This window comes from Aquarana catesbeiana, linkage group LG10, assembly GCF_042186555.1.
Source record: "Aquarana catesbeiana isolate 2022-GZ linkage group LG10, ASM4218655v1, whole genome shotgun sequence".
In the NCBI taxonomy this organism is placed as follows: Eukaryota; Metazoa; Chordata; class Amphibia; order Anura; family Ranidae; genus Aquarana; species Aquarana catesbeiana.
In genome coordinates this window covers 52,635,660-52,652,557 of record NC_133333.1, presented here as the reverse complement: position 1 = coordinate 52,652,557, position 16,898 = coordinate 52,635,660, and the positions used below count along the sequence as shown (strand labels likewise).

At 41.2% G+C, this 16,898-nt stretch overlaps 1 protein-coding gene across 3 annotated transcripts in view; it reads left to right on the top strand.

Annotated features, from left to right (window-relative positions):
• Positions 1-16,898, top strand: part of LOC141110685 (interferon regulatory factor 3-like) — a 54,564-nt gene that overhangs the window by 5,198 nt on the left and 32,468 nt on the right. For all 3 annotated transcript variants that reach the window (XM_073602183.1, XM_073602184.1, XM_073602182.1), the window contains 5 exons: positions 1,806-1,988; positions 6,665-6,845; positions 8,993-9,075; positions 11,368-11,428; positions 15,368-15,556. In XM_073602183.1, coding sequence (XP_073458284.1) covers positions 1,824-1,988; positions 6,665-6,845; positions 8,993-9,075; positions 11,368-11,428; positions 15,368-15,556 — 679 coding nt within the window. In that variant the 5' untranslated portion in view covers positions 1,806-1,823. The remainder of the gene's footprint in view (positions 1-1,805; positions 1,989-6,664; positions 6,846-8,992; positions 9,076-11,367; positions 11,429-15,367; positions 15,557-16,898) is intronic.

Genomic DNA, 16,898 nt, shown 5'->3' with positions numbered 1-16,898 from the left:
CTCAGAGACATGACCTTTAGGACAGACTTGCCATCTTTAAGCTCAGAAGACACAATCAGCATTATCAACACTGAATTCCTTCATTTAATATCAAGGTTAATTAGCAAAACAACAATGGGTGAAATACTCTTAGAAGTAGACAACAGGAGACCCAGGGCTTTCCAGATCTCATGAATCAGCATTCCTTTCACAAACATCTGCTATATGAGTCCCAAGCATGAAGAGACCATCATGGCCTCCTTAATAATGTCTTTTTGCATTACATAACAGAATATCTTCCTAAATGCTTGTAGCTTCCTCAAATGCCAGGGCCCATAGTCGGTAGGCAGGAGGCTAGCATTCAGTCCCCTCCAAAAGCCTCTGTCCCGGCTAGGTCTATCACACTGGAATTGGGCTTTACTTTAAAAATGACTTGGGCTCCCCCACTGCTGTAGTAATATCTGTTTTTTTTTTTTTTTTTTTTTTTTTTTTTTTTATGAGGGGTGGCTATTTCCTGTGTTTTTTGTTTTTTTTTTACAATAGTCCCGCCTCCCTCCACCATTCTGGCCTAGGCCAGAATGATGTGTCATGCTCCAGCATCCCCCTGGAATAATCTTGTTACATATCCCAGGAGGCTACAGGAGCCCAGAGTGGAGCCGCACAACATCAGGGACCTGGACTGCCTGAACCCAGAAGAGCCAGACAGCTAAAAAGGTCCAAGATGGTGGTGTGGGACAGAGGCTCTGACATCTGAACAGGCGATTGCTTCAAAACAACGCTGGATCTGTTGAGTGGGTGAGTATGTTTTCTTAAAAGAACCTAGTATTATAAGTAAGCAGAGATGAAAAGGGGGGAAGGCAAGGGGTAATTAAGTCCCACGAATGGCCTAAGCATCTAATGACACCTTGTCTATGACTAATGCTATCTTAGGTGTTCCCTAAGCCAAGTGGCATCCTGTGTTTGTTTAGTTTGCCATCAGAGGAAACACTGCTATTTCATGTCATTGTAAACTGTATTTTACTTTTCAATAAACATGTATTGAAAAAAAAAAAAAAAAGTTCCATTAATGGATAGAAGTACTAACTCACCGTTTACTTGTTGCCTGGAATTGTTTTTTAAGCAAGTATATGGTATGGTTCACATAAACATTGCTAAACATTGCACTTTTATCTTTCTTCCCTTAAGTAGAGAGAAATACTAGACATTCCATTGCTAACTTCCTTTTTACAGCTTAATTTAAACATGGACTTCTGCTAACAAAAGAGAAGAAGCAGTTACTGAGTTCACTAATACCAATGGTCTGGTCCATAGACACCTGCACCCCCTGTAGCCCTAATATCAATGGTCTGGTCCATAGACACCTGCACCCCCTGTAGCCCTAATATCATTGGCCTGGTCCATAGACATATGCACCCCTGTAGCCCTAATATCAATGGCCTGGTCCATAGACATCTGCACCCCCTGTAGCCCTAATATGAATGGCCTGATCCATAGACATCTCCACCCCCTGTAGCCCTAATATCAATGGTCTGGTCCATAGACATCTGCACCCCCTGCAGCACTAATATCAATGGTCTGGTTCAAAGACATCTGCACCCCCTGTAGCCTTGATATCAGTAGTCTGGTCAACAGACATCTACATTCCCTGTAACCCTAATATTAATGGTCTGTTCCACAGACATCTGCACCACCTGTAGCCCTAATATCAATGGTCTAGTCCATAGACAGCTGCACCCTTCTAGCTAAGCACTAATTGGTTGAGATAACATATTATTCAAATTCCATTTTACATTTTTATTATCTTGTCCTTATCATTTGAATTCTAGCCGTTTGAGTTCTACAGAATGGCATCCAGCAGGCCCCTCATCATCCCCTGGCTGATTCGGAAGATCAATAGTCAGATGTACCCAGGAGTGGAATGGATCAACAATGAAAAGACTCAATTCAGGATTCCCTGGAAGCATGCCCTGAGGCAGGACCTGTCTGAGGATGACATCAAAATTTTTGAGGTATTAATTCGTATTTAATTCGTATTGAATCGTTTAGTGTAATTTCTATTGTGGATTATTTAATTTTGTTGTATAGTATTGGACAAATACTGAGGGATTTGTTGTCATAAGGACCATTATTGGGCCTCCTGGTATCTGACAATGGGCTAGAGTAATTTTTAGGGAGCATTGGCTACCTGGCTCCTGGGATTTGTCCAGCCCTGACACAACCAAACGTATTGTCGTTGTTCATGAATACATTGTGTAAAAATCAACTTTACACATACTGATCCAGTTATATCAAAGGGTCATATTGAAGTAAACTGATTTCAGCACAGTTCTCATTTTAAACAGTCGGCATCTAGATGGGGGGATATACCTGCCCAGGGCATTGATTTTGTTTTTGAACCCAGTATTCCACGGGATAGGATGGTTTTGGGATGATGCCTATGGCCTTGGTTTGGTGCTCATGTGTTAGCATGCAATGAGTGTGGTTTTGAGGCTGCAAGAAATTTTCTGTAAAAACCAGTAAGTTGTAATGAACCTTGCTCTAACTTTAGGTCTAGCCATGACATAGGGGTCGAAGGATGGAACCAAGATGCGCAGCAGGGGACACAGGCATCTGACACCTCTGGAAGTGTAAAATGCCTAAGATTCTTAAGCCTGCCACACATAATGTAGGGCCACTGATAAGGCAGTACATCTGGCCAGGGGCGGACTGATAACTCATGGGACCCCCGGGCAATAGGAGATTATGGAGCCCCCAGGCAATCAGAGATTATGGGGCCACACAGTATACACACACACAGTATACAATCACACAGTATACACATACATGTACACACAGATGTAAAAAAAAACACAGATTTATACATACTGTCCCTGGTTTTACTGAGGCTGGCAACCCTGATGGGGCCCCATAGTGGCCCAGGGCCCTCGGGCAGTGCCCGAGTCGCTCAATGGTCAGTCCACCCCTGCATCTGGCCCTCCTGTACCGGGCCCCATCAGTTCAAAAGGGGGGGATGGGCACTTGCCAATTAGGAGGGCCGGCTGTACTGCCTTGTAACTTCTGTGGATTTCCCTGCAGCACTGACGACTTTCTCCCTCTGGCTGCACTGCAGGGGGTACGTTCTAATATCTGAGTTTGTTTCCACTGGTAATAATAGGACTTTTAATATCTCTGAATTCATTACATGCAACACGACACATGTAGTGTATGTGCTGCAATGTCCTTGTAATTTAATGTATGTGGGGCGGACAAAAAGAAAATTGAAAGTCAGGCTCACTGAACACATACACAATATAGAAATTGGGTTCAAATACCACAGTGTATCTTTGCACTTTAAAAATCATCATCACCAAGACCCGTCTGGTCTCAAATTTTGGGGTGTGGATCGTATATACCTCAACTGGAGAGGGTCTAATTTGGTACGAGAAATATCGAAAAGAGAAACTCGGTGGATATATCTCATGGATACACTGTTGCCTAGAGGTATGAACATGGAATTAGATGTGAACTGCTTCATTAGTGACTATTAAAGGGTGATATTATAAGCATGGAATTTGGGAAGTAGTTATTATATGATTTTAACATGGTTTTGACCACCCCTCACGGGGACCACCACGGGTTTATCCTTGCAACTGGATTATCATCTTCTTCCACTTTTTACGTTTTGGAATATTAATGTTGAGTTTTAATACAGTAATTGTTCAATTATTACCAATATTGAATAGAGAGGGTGTATACATTTTAGTGCCATTGCAATCTCATTGATATTGCATTTTAATATATCTTATACAGGTCTATTATACCATAGTTCCTGTTTATATATATATATATGATTTTTTAATTTAGGTTCAGTTGTAGTTTTATATCTGCATTTTGTTTCTGTGCTCCATACATTTTAAAAATATTTTAAACATTTTACTCATGATTATTTTATTGGGCTATTTAAATCATGGAAAATGGATGAATTAAGATATCCACCCGCTCCGTTTGAGCATCTCATAAGGTGATATGGGATACTCTGTCTGCTATCAAATTGGAGCTCACTGTGTGAATATGCCTTATCTCTGATTTGGACATTGTAAGCCGAATGAGAGGGGCCTAGGTGATCGTCTACTAACCTCGCTCTCATAGGTTGACAGCGAGGGGAGGAATGGTTTATAATCCTGGCATGTTATGACGCTAAGCCACACCCTCAGATGATGTCAGTATGACGAAACGCGTCAGTGTTGGCTCTAGTGACTGTCAGTAAAGTGACGCCATCACGCCGATTGAAGCAGGAAGCAGGAATTCACGAGTACTGTATACAGAGCGAGGTAGGAGACGCTGCCTTGCAGCTGCTCCCATTCGGACGTGTTTGGATGTCAGATTGCCTATTTTAAAGTGTACATTGTAAGTGTTTTTTTATGAGGGTGGTATGGTTGCTTTTGATTAAAGTTTAAACGGAATTATGCTATGGATTTCATTTTTCTTTTGCCTGGGTATGAGAGCATCAGTACGACATCCAATCCCTGCATATGAGAGCGCCAGTGAGGATATCGTTGTATAGCGAAAAAATTCAGCAGGTTTGTTTTGAGGCTTATTTCCCAGGTCAATCTGGTAAGAGTACTTATATAAGGGGGAGGCCTGTCCCCCCCGTTTGCCTCACAAGTGGAGGTGTTGGTGGTGGATCGTTGCAGATAGCAGACCAAGCGACATCTTGGACCCCAATTGATTTATGCACGTCACACGGACTATGGGACAGTTACTTTTTTGATTTTTACAATACAACTACTGCTGGTTGCACTCCATTAATGATAATAGGAGTATTATGGTTTTGAACTCTAGCGCTGCCCTATATTGGATGTGTGTGAGTTCTCTAGCTATGCTTGGAACTCAGCCTGCTTTCCTCCAATGATCAGACTTGTCCTGACATGTCCCTATTGCACAGCCATTCACTGGGAAGCTCAGTGTGCTGCTGCTTCTCCTCCACCAGCTCTTAAGCAGCTGAGAACAGAAGGAATGTGATCACTTATAAAAAAGGGAAAAAGGTACTTATAATGTTTTTTTATATCTATTCACAAATGTTTTGCCTTTCATTGTTATTTTAAACTGAATGGGTTGTCTTACAAGGTGATAATTTAAAATTACTTTAAGCATAGTAAACTGTTTACTATGCTTCTGTTTGTGAATGAACAGGAAGCCGTTTAGCAAAGAGCACTTCCCATTCATTCACTGTCCAGTGCAGCTGAGGCTGCAGAGAAAGGGGCTTGAGAATCTCTGTCCTCAGTCCCTTTCTCTGTCTCAAAAGTGAGACATCAGTGGTCTGTTTAGACCCCTGATAGTTCACCAAAGCCCCCCAACAGGGCAGTTAAAAAAATGTAAAAAGTCTCGTTCACATGTGAAGAGCAGTCAGCATTTGGATCGCTTTTCAGAGAGCATCCATAGGCAACCATAGAAGTACTTAGAAGTTAAAATGTAATATTTTTATTTTCTTATGTTAAAAAAAAAAATGAAAAAATATCTTTCCATAAAATACAGTACATATCATGTAGTGTAACTTTAAGACAGACATCACCCGAACTCCTTACCGGACAGGCCACTCCCAAAATTAGAAGGCCATAGAGAAACTGTGCATCTCAATGCTGAGGAAAAGAAGTTTGAGCAGCCAGTATGTCTGTTGTGACGCGAGACCCCATGTATGGGGAATAGAGAAACTTTCGACAATCTTAATACTGCTACACAGCCAAAGTTCAGTAACCGGAATGGATAGTCAGCCAAGCCAGAAGTCAGGGATCAATGTAGTGGAACAGCAAGCAGGATCTGGAGCCAGAAGGGATGTCAGCAAAGCAAGTCTTGAACAGGATCGTAGGAGATAGTTTCTGTGATGTTGACCAAGGCGAAGGCAGAGCTCCTCTGGACTGGACGGCTTAAGTAGGCAGGACTGCCGAGAAGGATATCATCAACAGCTGAATAACTGTGGAGAGATAGGAGCTGGCAATTAGCCGACAGCTGAGTGGCCAGCTCCGAGAAGGAAGGGCTGAGCCCAGCCCTGACAATGTTATTAAAAATGACCTTTCCTTTTCAATCTGCAGCCACTGTCATTTTCTGAGAATGCATTGCAATATGGCTACCTGGAGTGTATACTGACCACTCCCCAGAAGCATAATTTCCTGCTTGTGTGATTGGCTCACCAATTTTCCCAGAAGTCTGCCTAAGATACAAGTCAGATTTCAGGCATCCCCTGCAACAAAAATGTCATTTTTGGTGAGATACTCCCGGTAGGAACACATCTACAGGGATGCAGGCCCAGCAGATTTCCTCATTGGTGCTGTGCAGATGCACACCTGATAGATAATTATGAAACCACTCCCATTAGACCCACTCAGCACAGAGGCAGAGAGGAACATACAGGGATTTCTTCAGAATAACAAAGGGTAGGAATCTGCAAAAAAGTTTGTTATAATCCATGAAATGAACATAGATCACCCAGAGTGGAATGTTTTTTTCTCGACAAAAAGCGCTTTAACTGTTTGTATATGGTTTCCCTTTAACCTTCCTTTTTAGAAGCCTTAAAGTATTCTCCCATTTTACCTTTTATAGCAAGGGTTAAAAAACTACAATATGGTATAATACATCACAAGCACGAAGCAAAATGAAAAAAAGTATGTTTTATTATGCATAATATACCTTTATTTAATGACATTTGTAGGACTGGGCTATTGATAGCGGCTGCTATGATCCACAAAGGCATAAACCAGACCCAGCAAGATGGAAGAGAAATTTTCGTTCGGCACTGAATCAGAAAGACAGCATCCGTATGGTTGCCAACTACAGCTCGGACTCCGCTGATCCTCGCAAAGAGTTTGAGATCACAAGAAGCAACAACGAGAGTAAGAACACATCATGGGTCTTGTGTTTTGTTTTGTTTTTATAGACAAAGCTACTTACACAATAACTCTAATATTCATACCTTTTAGCTTAAAAAGGCATATATAACACACCACAGTGTTTTTAGAAAAAGCAATACTTTTTTTAAAAAAAATAACTATTATGGGATGCCCACTATGCTTCTAATAATTAGGAGCAAAAGGATATGCTTGAAACCTTGATTCTACTCTGAAGACTCTGAAGTCCTCTGCTTCTCCATGTTTGATACTTAAAGCAGAGCTCCACCCAAAGGAGGAAGTTCTGCTTTAAGGCCTCCTCCCCTGCTCTTCTTTCAGTAATGGCACTTTTGGGGAGAGTGGGGGGGGAGCGGGTACCCGATTTTGAAAGGTATCCACTTCCCCTCCCTGCAGTTTTCTGGGAGACATGACAGGTCCAGAAGACTGTGGGACCATTCACAATCTGCAGCGTGGCCCGCACAGTGGGCAACCGGCTGTGAAGTAGCAAGCTGTCACAGCCGGGTGCCCACAGTTAAGATGCCGGTGTCAAAGGCAGAAGATGAGAGTAGAAAATGACTGGGGTAAACACATCACTGGATCGTGGGACAGGTGAATGGCTGTTTATTAAGCTAAAGTTTTTGTAGCTGCTGACTTTTAATTTTTACACAGGAGACTGGAGCTCCTCTTTAAGGGTTGATTATTAAAGAATTTACATTTGCCATTTGCCCAGTGAAATAGGGCTGTTCAAATGTAAATCATCGATTTTATCAGGAAAATACCACATTTTGCCACCTGATGGAGCCAAGTATCATAGGAATTTCTTATGATACTTAGCTCCATCCAGTGGCCAGAAGCAGTATTTTTACAGTTCAAATGACATAAAAAATTAAGAGTGTTATATGCAACAGGAATGTGGTGATGCCAGTTTCAGAAAACCCATGCTTTCCTGCTGCACTGAGAAGCAGGCAGACACTAAATCTTCAATGTTCTATGCGTTAACACACTGCATATTACATGTGTTGTGGTGCCGATTCATTTTGCAATGCACATACGTTGCAGCATGCCCCAAGGCACCATAGTGTATTGGTGGTGCACTGCATTAAATATATTGTAACATGTTCAATGCTTTGGGACATTTTGACGGCACATTATTTTTAGAGGGCTGCTTAAATACAACTCACGTTACATGCAACAAAAATGGAAATGGGCCCTTAGGGGTTTGGGAATCCAAGAGCTGGTGATTTTCTTATCATCAGCTGTCTCATAGCTAGAAAGCCAAATCATACAGAGTTCTATTTAGAGATTTCAACAGCAATTTCATGCAGATTATCATTTCAGCCTAAACACTCCCATCATATATTCCTGGCCATCCTGTGGTGCATGCCTGGGAAGCCTGAATTAAATACTGCTTTATAATGTCATTTTTTAAAGTTCGTACAATAATTCAAGAGAACCTGTACTGAAAGAAATATAGATGCTTTGCTAACCTTATTCTAAAAATGCTAGCTGCCTGGCAGTCTTTGGCTTCAATCATTTCTGAATCACTATGTGAAAATATGCAGATTGTGAAGTAAAAGCTCCTGAACTGCAAACATTATCTCGGTCAGTGATGGAAGTTTTTGGATCATAATGACAGCCAGGTAAGTAGCATTTTTAGAAAGAGGGCATTAGTGGCAACCTCTGCCTGCATGCTGGTGGATGGGAATTTTCAGTGATGCCTACTGCAAACAGCAAGTCTTAAGGTGGCCATATACTGATAGATTTTCTTTTGTTCAGCCTGCAGGCTGAATAAACAAAATCTAACAGATTCCTTCATCCACACTATACAGCACAGATGGACGGATCCCCATGCTGGGTTATTGTATTCTGAGGGCCTCCGCAGTTGGATGTCAGAATACCCTGGTGTTTGGCTGACAATTTCCTGCCTGGCTCCTTTGATCTTCTAAGGATGTCACACAGGAGGTGAGTGACAGGACCACCCATTATGATTTTCCATGTAGAATTGTGTATGGCCAGTTTTAATCTGTATCAGTGAGATTTCCTACCCTGTGAACCTGATAGCTACGGATGCCACTTACCACTTAAAGAACATACCTGCTCAGTTTGTGTTCTCTTTATGTCCAATTTACTTTTTACTTTTCCACCACTTACAGCTGAGCAGTATGCTGCAATGGGTGGCCAGCCAGCTTTTCAACAGTCGGGTTCCTGTAGCCATCAGGCTGGGGGCACAGTGGAGGTGAGTTTTTCGACATTGATTACCCTGAGCTAAATTCTAAAGTCTATAATCAGTAATGGATATCAAAGGGCCCCTGCCCTTAGATCTAATTATTAGATTTGATTAGATGGATGCATAGCTCCCAACTGTCCCTGATTTTGAGGAACTGTTCCTCATTTGAAACAGTCCCTCTGTTTGGGTGTTAAGAGTGATATGGACATGGCTCATAGAAGCCTCTTAAATTTTTTTTTCTCTCTCATAGTTTGGGTGAATTGGGAGCACATTTAATATAAGGTATTTGGAGGAGGGAGAAGGGAAAGTTTCCCCTTTTTTTTGGGGGGGGGGGGGATTGGGAAATGGATAAAGATGTGTTGACTCTTTGTGATAAATATAAATATGTTATGAAGGCAGTTTTAATGGATATGTCAAATTTAATAAAAATGTAATAATTTAAAAAAATGAAACAGTCCCTCTGTCCCTCCTTCCTCCTCATTTGCCCTAATTTTGGTCTGATCTATATAACTGTATATAAAATGCACTATTTATCAGAAAGTGTTTCCCAGTGCTAAACCTTTTATCTAATTTCTAATTTGCTGCATTTGTATATTTCAAAAGCCAATATAAAGTAATAGTAGGCTAATAGGTGTCTCTCATTCTCATCTCAAAAAGTTGGGAGGCATGTGGATGGATAGATTACATGGATTCGATTAGATTAAATTAGATTGGATGGATAGATTACATAAAATTGATTGGATGGCTGGATTACATTGATTAGATTGGATGGATAGATGGATGAATTACATAGATTAGATTGGATAGATGGATGGCATAGATTAGATTGGATAGATGGATGGCATAGATTAGATTGGATGAATGGATTACATAGATTGAATGGATGGATTGCATAGATTAGATTGGTTGGGATGGATGGGTTGCATAGATTAGATTGGATAGATGGATGGATCTTAGATTGTAAGCTCCTTGAGGGCAGGGACTGATGTGAATGTGCAATATATATATATACATATGTAAAGCACTGCGTAAATTGATGGCGCAAAATAAGTAACTGTAATAATAAATTACATAGATTAGATGGATGGATTACATAGATTAGATTGAATGGATGGATTATATAGATTAAATTGCATGGATGGGTTACATAGATTTGAATGGATGGATGGATTATATAGAATAAATTGCATGGATGAATAGATGGATTACATAGATTAGAATGGAAGGATGGATTACATAGGTTAGATTGGATGGATGGATTGCATAGATTAAATTGGATGCATAAATGGATGGATTACATAGGTTCAATTTGTGGATGGATGGACATGAGAGCAGTTGGGGTACATTGAAGAATGCCTCCCATGTGTGGTGCTGTGGTCTACAGAATTTTTTCTATAGACCACGAGACCTGTGTGTACCCCAGGAGTTACCATAAGCAGGTTCAGGTGATACTTCTTGCTATCACAATTACTCTATCAGTATATTAATACTCCATATATAAAACAGACCTGGGGAAGTATTAAATTATTAAAAGCAGAAAAGATGGCTTGAAAAACATTTATATACTATTGAGTGGAGGAGGTTGGGGGGGCACTAGTAAATAAATTACGTATATACGCAAGTCATAAGGTACTTGAAAAATAGTGAACTGCAGCATCCGGCATGTAGTAGACACCTTATCAAGGGATATACTGTACAAAGAATGGCAAACAATAATAGGCAGCATGCAGAATAACCATGTGTAAAAAAAAAAAAAAAGTGTAGATCAAACCAAATAGAATAGTAGAATGTATCCTTGTGTGCAATTTGAAATAATAAATACCTTCACCAATGTGTATCCCTGGGTACTGAGGGTCCAAGTCCAATCCCATCACCTTCTGGACCGGAGCTCATTTCATCAGACTGATCTTCTTCTGTTTTTGCTGCAGTAACCATTGTGGTAGTGACAATACTGGTATGTAAACAAACTCACAGCCGCTATAGCAGCCAACAGTTTGTTTACATTTCTACACAAAGCTTTTTATTTACATTTATTCAGCTGCTTAATCACTTCTAATCTAATAAAAATGCCACCCCACCCCACATCCGACACCCCTCTTCCTGTGCCATGTGTCCTGAGCTTACCAGCCCCTTCTGACTGCTCAGGACCTCCATGACGGGTGTCAGGATGGGCGGCAGTGAAGGATCAGAGAACTCTTCATCATCTAACCAAAACAAACAAAAAAATGATGGATGGAGTTTTGCTAAATGCTGATACAGGTTGCTCTGGTTCAAACTTATGGGTTTTTTTTTGTTTTTCAGTCTCAGCAAAGATTTATTTCAGAAAAAATGAAACACCTACAGCTTCTCCAAGATAACGCAGGTAAGACATTTTCTCATAGAAAAGGGATTTGCTACAAAAAAAAAACATATCATATATTCAAAAAACAAGACCAGGAACAATGGAAATATACAGGATGCATTAGTTATTATTAGATTCACTATACTGAGGAAGTCTAAATGAAGGTTTAAAGCGGTATTAAACCCAAAATAAAAAATGTAATATGATGCAGCTTACCAATCCTTAGATGTGGTGGCTGCATCAGTTTTATTTTCTTATGCTTTTTTCCCTCTGTTTTCACCTGGTGAGGGAAAGAGAGAGAGAGTGAAAACGTGAAAGAGAGGGAGAGAGAGAGAAAGAAAGAGAGAAAAAGAAAGCGAAAGAGAGGGAGAGAAATAGCAAAAAAGAGAAAGAAAGCGAGAAAGAACTTCAATATAAAACAAAGTTTGCTTTTGGGTTTAATATTGCTTTAGTTCTAATGGCCTAATATGGTCTCTATACATTAGTTATTGCCTTTTTAAAGTGGCTGTAAACCCTAGGACAAAAAAAACAAAAACAAAAACCACTACTAGCTCATTAAGAATTACTTATCTTAGATCAAAGCCCCTGCAGCCGTCCTCGTACACCACTCTGGTGGCCGACATCACTCCTGGAGTTACTTCCGGGTATCCTGGGCTCTGGCGCTGTGATTGGCTGAAGCCGCGATGACGTCACTCCCGCATGCGTGCGGGAGCCGCTGGTAACGGCACACTCACTGAAGTACGTGCTGTTGCTTCAGTTTGCTTCAGTGCGCATGTGCCGATGATATCAGCACATGAAAATACAGGGGATATCTCCTAAACCGTTCTGTAGCAAAAAGTGTGTTGTAAAGGTTTACAACCACTTTAAATAAGGATGGGTGCTTGTGTGCTTTCTTTCATTATACTTTGTTTGGCCACCACTAGAATCCACCAGAAGTGGAGGTGCTGGCAGCATTAAATAGTAGTTGTTCTCTTAGGCAGCTCATCTCCCCCTATTCCCCCTTCCAGCAGGGACTTGGCAACCTTTAAGCGTTCTAATTCTTGATGCAAACACAGAACAGGAGCTCTGGAGGAAAAAAATACTTAAATAACCTTAGTGCTTCTACAGTGAACTTTGAGGATGAATAGCTCCACAATGTCTGCATCTACAGAGGCCAGTTAGGGATTATTTTTTTAAAGCTAATTTGTGGCTTTTTAGGAATGTGTAAATATTTGAATGTCCACAGATTCACTTTAAACCTAACCTTTACCCTAACCCCTAACTTTAACTATTTAGGGTAAACTCCAGGAATGATCTTTTGTATTTAAACTTACATTGGCCAGCTTGGTTATACAGTGGGGACGGAAAGTATTCAGACCCCCTTAAATTTTTCACTCTTTGTTATATTGCAGCCATTTGCTAAAATCATTTAAGTTCTTTTTTTTTCTCATTAATGTACACACAGCACCCCATATTGACAAAAAAACACAGAATTGTTGACATTTTTGCAGATTTATTAAAAAAGAAAAACTGAAATATCACATGGTCATAAGTATTCAGACCCTTTGATGTGACACTCATATATTTAACTTGATTAGGAAAGCCACACACCTGTCTATATAAAACCTTACAGCTCACAGTGCATGTCAGAGCAAATGAGAATCATGAGGTCAAAGGAACTGCCTGAAGAGCTCAGAGACAGAATTGTGGCAAGGCACAGATCTGGCCAAGGTTACAAAAAAATTTCTGCTGCACTTAAGGTTCCTAAGAGCACAGTGGCCTCTATAATCCTTAAATGGAAGACATTTGGGATGACCAGAACCCTTCCTAGAGCTGGCCGTCCAGCCAAACTAAGCTATCGGGGGAGAAGAGCCTTGGTGAGAGAGGTAAAGAAAAACCCAAAGATCACTGTGGCTGAGCTCCAGAGATGCAGTCGGGAGATGGGAGAAAGTTGTAGAAAGTCAACCATCACTGCAGGCCTCCACCAGTCGGGGCTTTTTGGCAGAGTGGCCCGACGGAAGGCTCTCCTCAGTGCAAGACACATGAAAGCCTGCATGGAGTTTGCTAAAATACACCTGAAGGACTCCAAGATGGTGAGAAATAAGATTCTCTGGTCTGATGAGACCAAGATAGAACTTTTTGGCCTTAATTCTAAGCGGTATGTGTGGAGAAAACCAGGCACTGCTCATCACCTGTCCAATACAGTCCCAACAGTGAAGCATGGTGGTGGCAGCATCATGCTGTGGGGGTGTTTTTCAGCTGCAGGGACAGGACGACTGGTTGCAATTGAGGGAAAGATGAATGCGGCCAAGTACAGGCATATCCTGGGCGAAAACCTTCTCCAGAGTGCTCAGGACCTCAGACTGGGCCAAAGGTTTACCTTCCAACAAGACAATGACCCTAAGCATACAGCTAAAATAACAAAGGAGTGGCTTCACAACTCAGTAACTGTTCTTGAATGGCCCAGCCAGAGCCCTGACTTAAACCCAATTGAGCATCTCTGAAGTGACCTAAATGGCTGTCCACCAACGTTTACCATCCAACCTGACAGAACTGGAGAGGATCTGCAAGGAGGAATGGCAGAGGATCTCGAAATTCAGGTGTGAAAAACTTGTTGCATCTTTCCCAAAAAGACTCATGGTTGCATTAGATCAAAAGGGTGCTTCTACTAAATACTGAGAAAAGGGTCTGAATACTTAGGACCATGTGATATTTTAGTTTTTCTTTTTTAATAAATCTGCAAAAATGTCAACAATTCTGTGTTTTTCTGTCAATATGGGGTGCTGTGTGTACATTAATGAGAAAAAAAATGAACTTAAATGATTTTAGCAAATGGCTGCAATATAACAAAGAGTGAAAAATTTAAGGGGGTCTGAATACTTTCCGTCCCCACTGTGTATGTAGTTGTCCATGTGTCACATCCAGAAGGCTGCTGGAAATCCATTGTAGTAGTCCAGGGGTGTCAAACTCAATTTCATTGCCAGCCGCATCAGAATTACCGGTTGTATTTATAGGACTAGATGTCCAGAGCACCACACCCCCCACCTTACATCAGATGTCAAGAGGCCCCTCACCATCAGAAGTCAAGAGTCCCCCACCCTCCCTTAACGCTGTGGGCGTTGCTGGAAAGCAGAAATTGCACGGTCTATAAGAGGACCAGAGGAGGTCTGAAGTCTGATGAATGCTGAGACCAGGGGACACAGAGACAAGGGGGTGCTGCGGCTGCACAGAGGCACACGATCTGTAGGAGGAGTTCTGTCCTCCTATCTGCTGCCTACTGCTGAGACAAGATGGGGTTCTTAGCACGCAATGAGAGCCAGAGCAAACTTTCAATAAGGCAGCTCTGTGGATCCCAACAATATGGCTCTGTGACGTCAGCTGACAGTGGGCTATAGCCTGCTATAAGTTGACAATGAGGCTGGGTTCACACCTATGCGAATTGGATGCAGGTTTCCCCGCATCCAATTCACATAGCAGGAGAATATGACCGGCTCTCTATGGAGCCAGTTCACATATCTCCGGGGCGGCTGCGGAGCGCACTGCACAGTGCGTCTTTGCCTCCATTTCAGGGCTGAATTCAGGCAAAGATTCTGTCCTGATTCGTCCCTGAAACGGAGAACAGGGACGGACAGCGTTGCTGTGCAATCCACAGCCGGTTTAGTTGTGAACCGAGCCTGAGTCAAATGAGAGCAAAAGTAAGTGCACTTCTGTGACCCACAAGAGAAGCATGACTAAAAAAACTATGGCCATACTTCTCTTTCAAAAGGAAAACACACCTACTCCATAGTGCACCATAATGCACAGATGTGCATACTGTGTGCATTGTGGTGCACTGCATTCCCAAAAATAGGTACCTTTTTTTGTTTTTTTGTCCATGGGCAAGTATCTATACCCAAGACCTCAGTCATGGCTGAACCGACCTTTTAAATGATCCAGTGTTTACTTTGACAACTATATTTGTCGTTTTTTATACATTTTCAGCACTATATTGTGATCTGGAAGATTTCCAAAATCTTTATGCAATCCCGGATGCCATTACACCTGCTCAAAAAACTGATGACCATATTTTACCATCACAAGTACCTACCGAATGTGCTGCTGCCTATTATGAGGGTGCCTATGCTGTTGGCAGCGAAGTTCCACCTGGTGTAATCAGTGAAGTACAAGCTGGTAGGTAGTATACTAGGTAACCTTGAGACTGAGGAGCTTTGGCATTACAGTAACAAATGTTTTATCTAAATTATACCTTTTCAAAAGAAATGTGTCAGTGTAACTCTGGGCATGGATGGATCGAATCTTGGCTGTTTCAGCATGGATCGGATGAGATTCAATCCATATATGAACAGGCTGGTTGTACTGAAGTTGCTCTATTGATCAACTTCAGTACAACTAGCCTTTCAGATTTTTTTAATTCGATCACTGCCGGCGGCTTTAGCCGCAGCAGTGATCATTGTGGTTCTGCCTTTCCTGCCAGAAGATCATAACACCGACTGTGTTGATTGGGGGAAATCAAGCAATATTCTTTCCTTCCACCCATTGCTGTGTGGACCAGCCCCACTACAAGGAGGAAGTTTCAAGTTGGGCTTTAATAAAACAAATACCATAAAAAATACTATATAAAATCTAGTGGTGGTAAATCAAACAAAATTGGACTCTTACTGATTTACTAACACCATATATGCCATTCAGAAAAAGAATTTGGAAGGATAGCGCTGGTTGGAGCAGCCCAGACCAGCTTGGTCAAAAATGTATATTTAGCATCATATTTTGTACAATTTACCTTTCATTTGAAGCCCTGATAAAGGCCTGTTCTCTGTCCCCTGAGCCTCGTTTTTATCTAAACTTGGAATAACTCTACATGTAGACAATTACATTTTGGTATGGCTCTTCATTCTCAGATTCTATCATATGACATTTTAGCCCTTGACACTATGACATTCCTCATATTTGTGAAGTTACAGTTTTAGTTCACAAGACAAAAAGTGTAGCGCTAATAAATAAATACATGTATAAACACATATATATATAAATATAAAATATAATAAACCAAGTGAATAAAAATCAGCGTTTAAACAAAAAAGTCCAAGTGAATAAATCAATAAAATAATAAGGTGAAAAGTCCCATAGGTAACTTTGTGTGAAAATTTTGACAGGTGCAAACTTGAAATGAAGAGACACCACCATCAATAATATGGAGGCTTACCAGAACGTTTGAACCCAAAAGAACCTACATTCAATGGGTCAAACAAGCTTGTATAGTGGAACAACCACTACCAGTATGGAATCCTCTGGGAGCTGTACCAAGAACCCAGGACCGTTCATAGACTGGTGTATCTCATAAAGATGATGGCCCGTTAAACATGAATACCAGATGGATAAAGGAGAAAGAACAAAAAGGGCCACATAGCGTAATTCCGTAAATTACACAATGAATTTATTAAAAAATTGGAAAAACTCACATTTGAGCATTATTGATAAATAAAATGGCGGCAATGGAGTCCTACCGACGCAT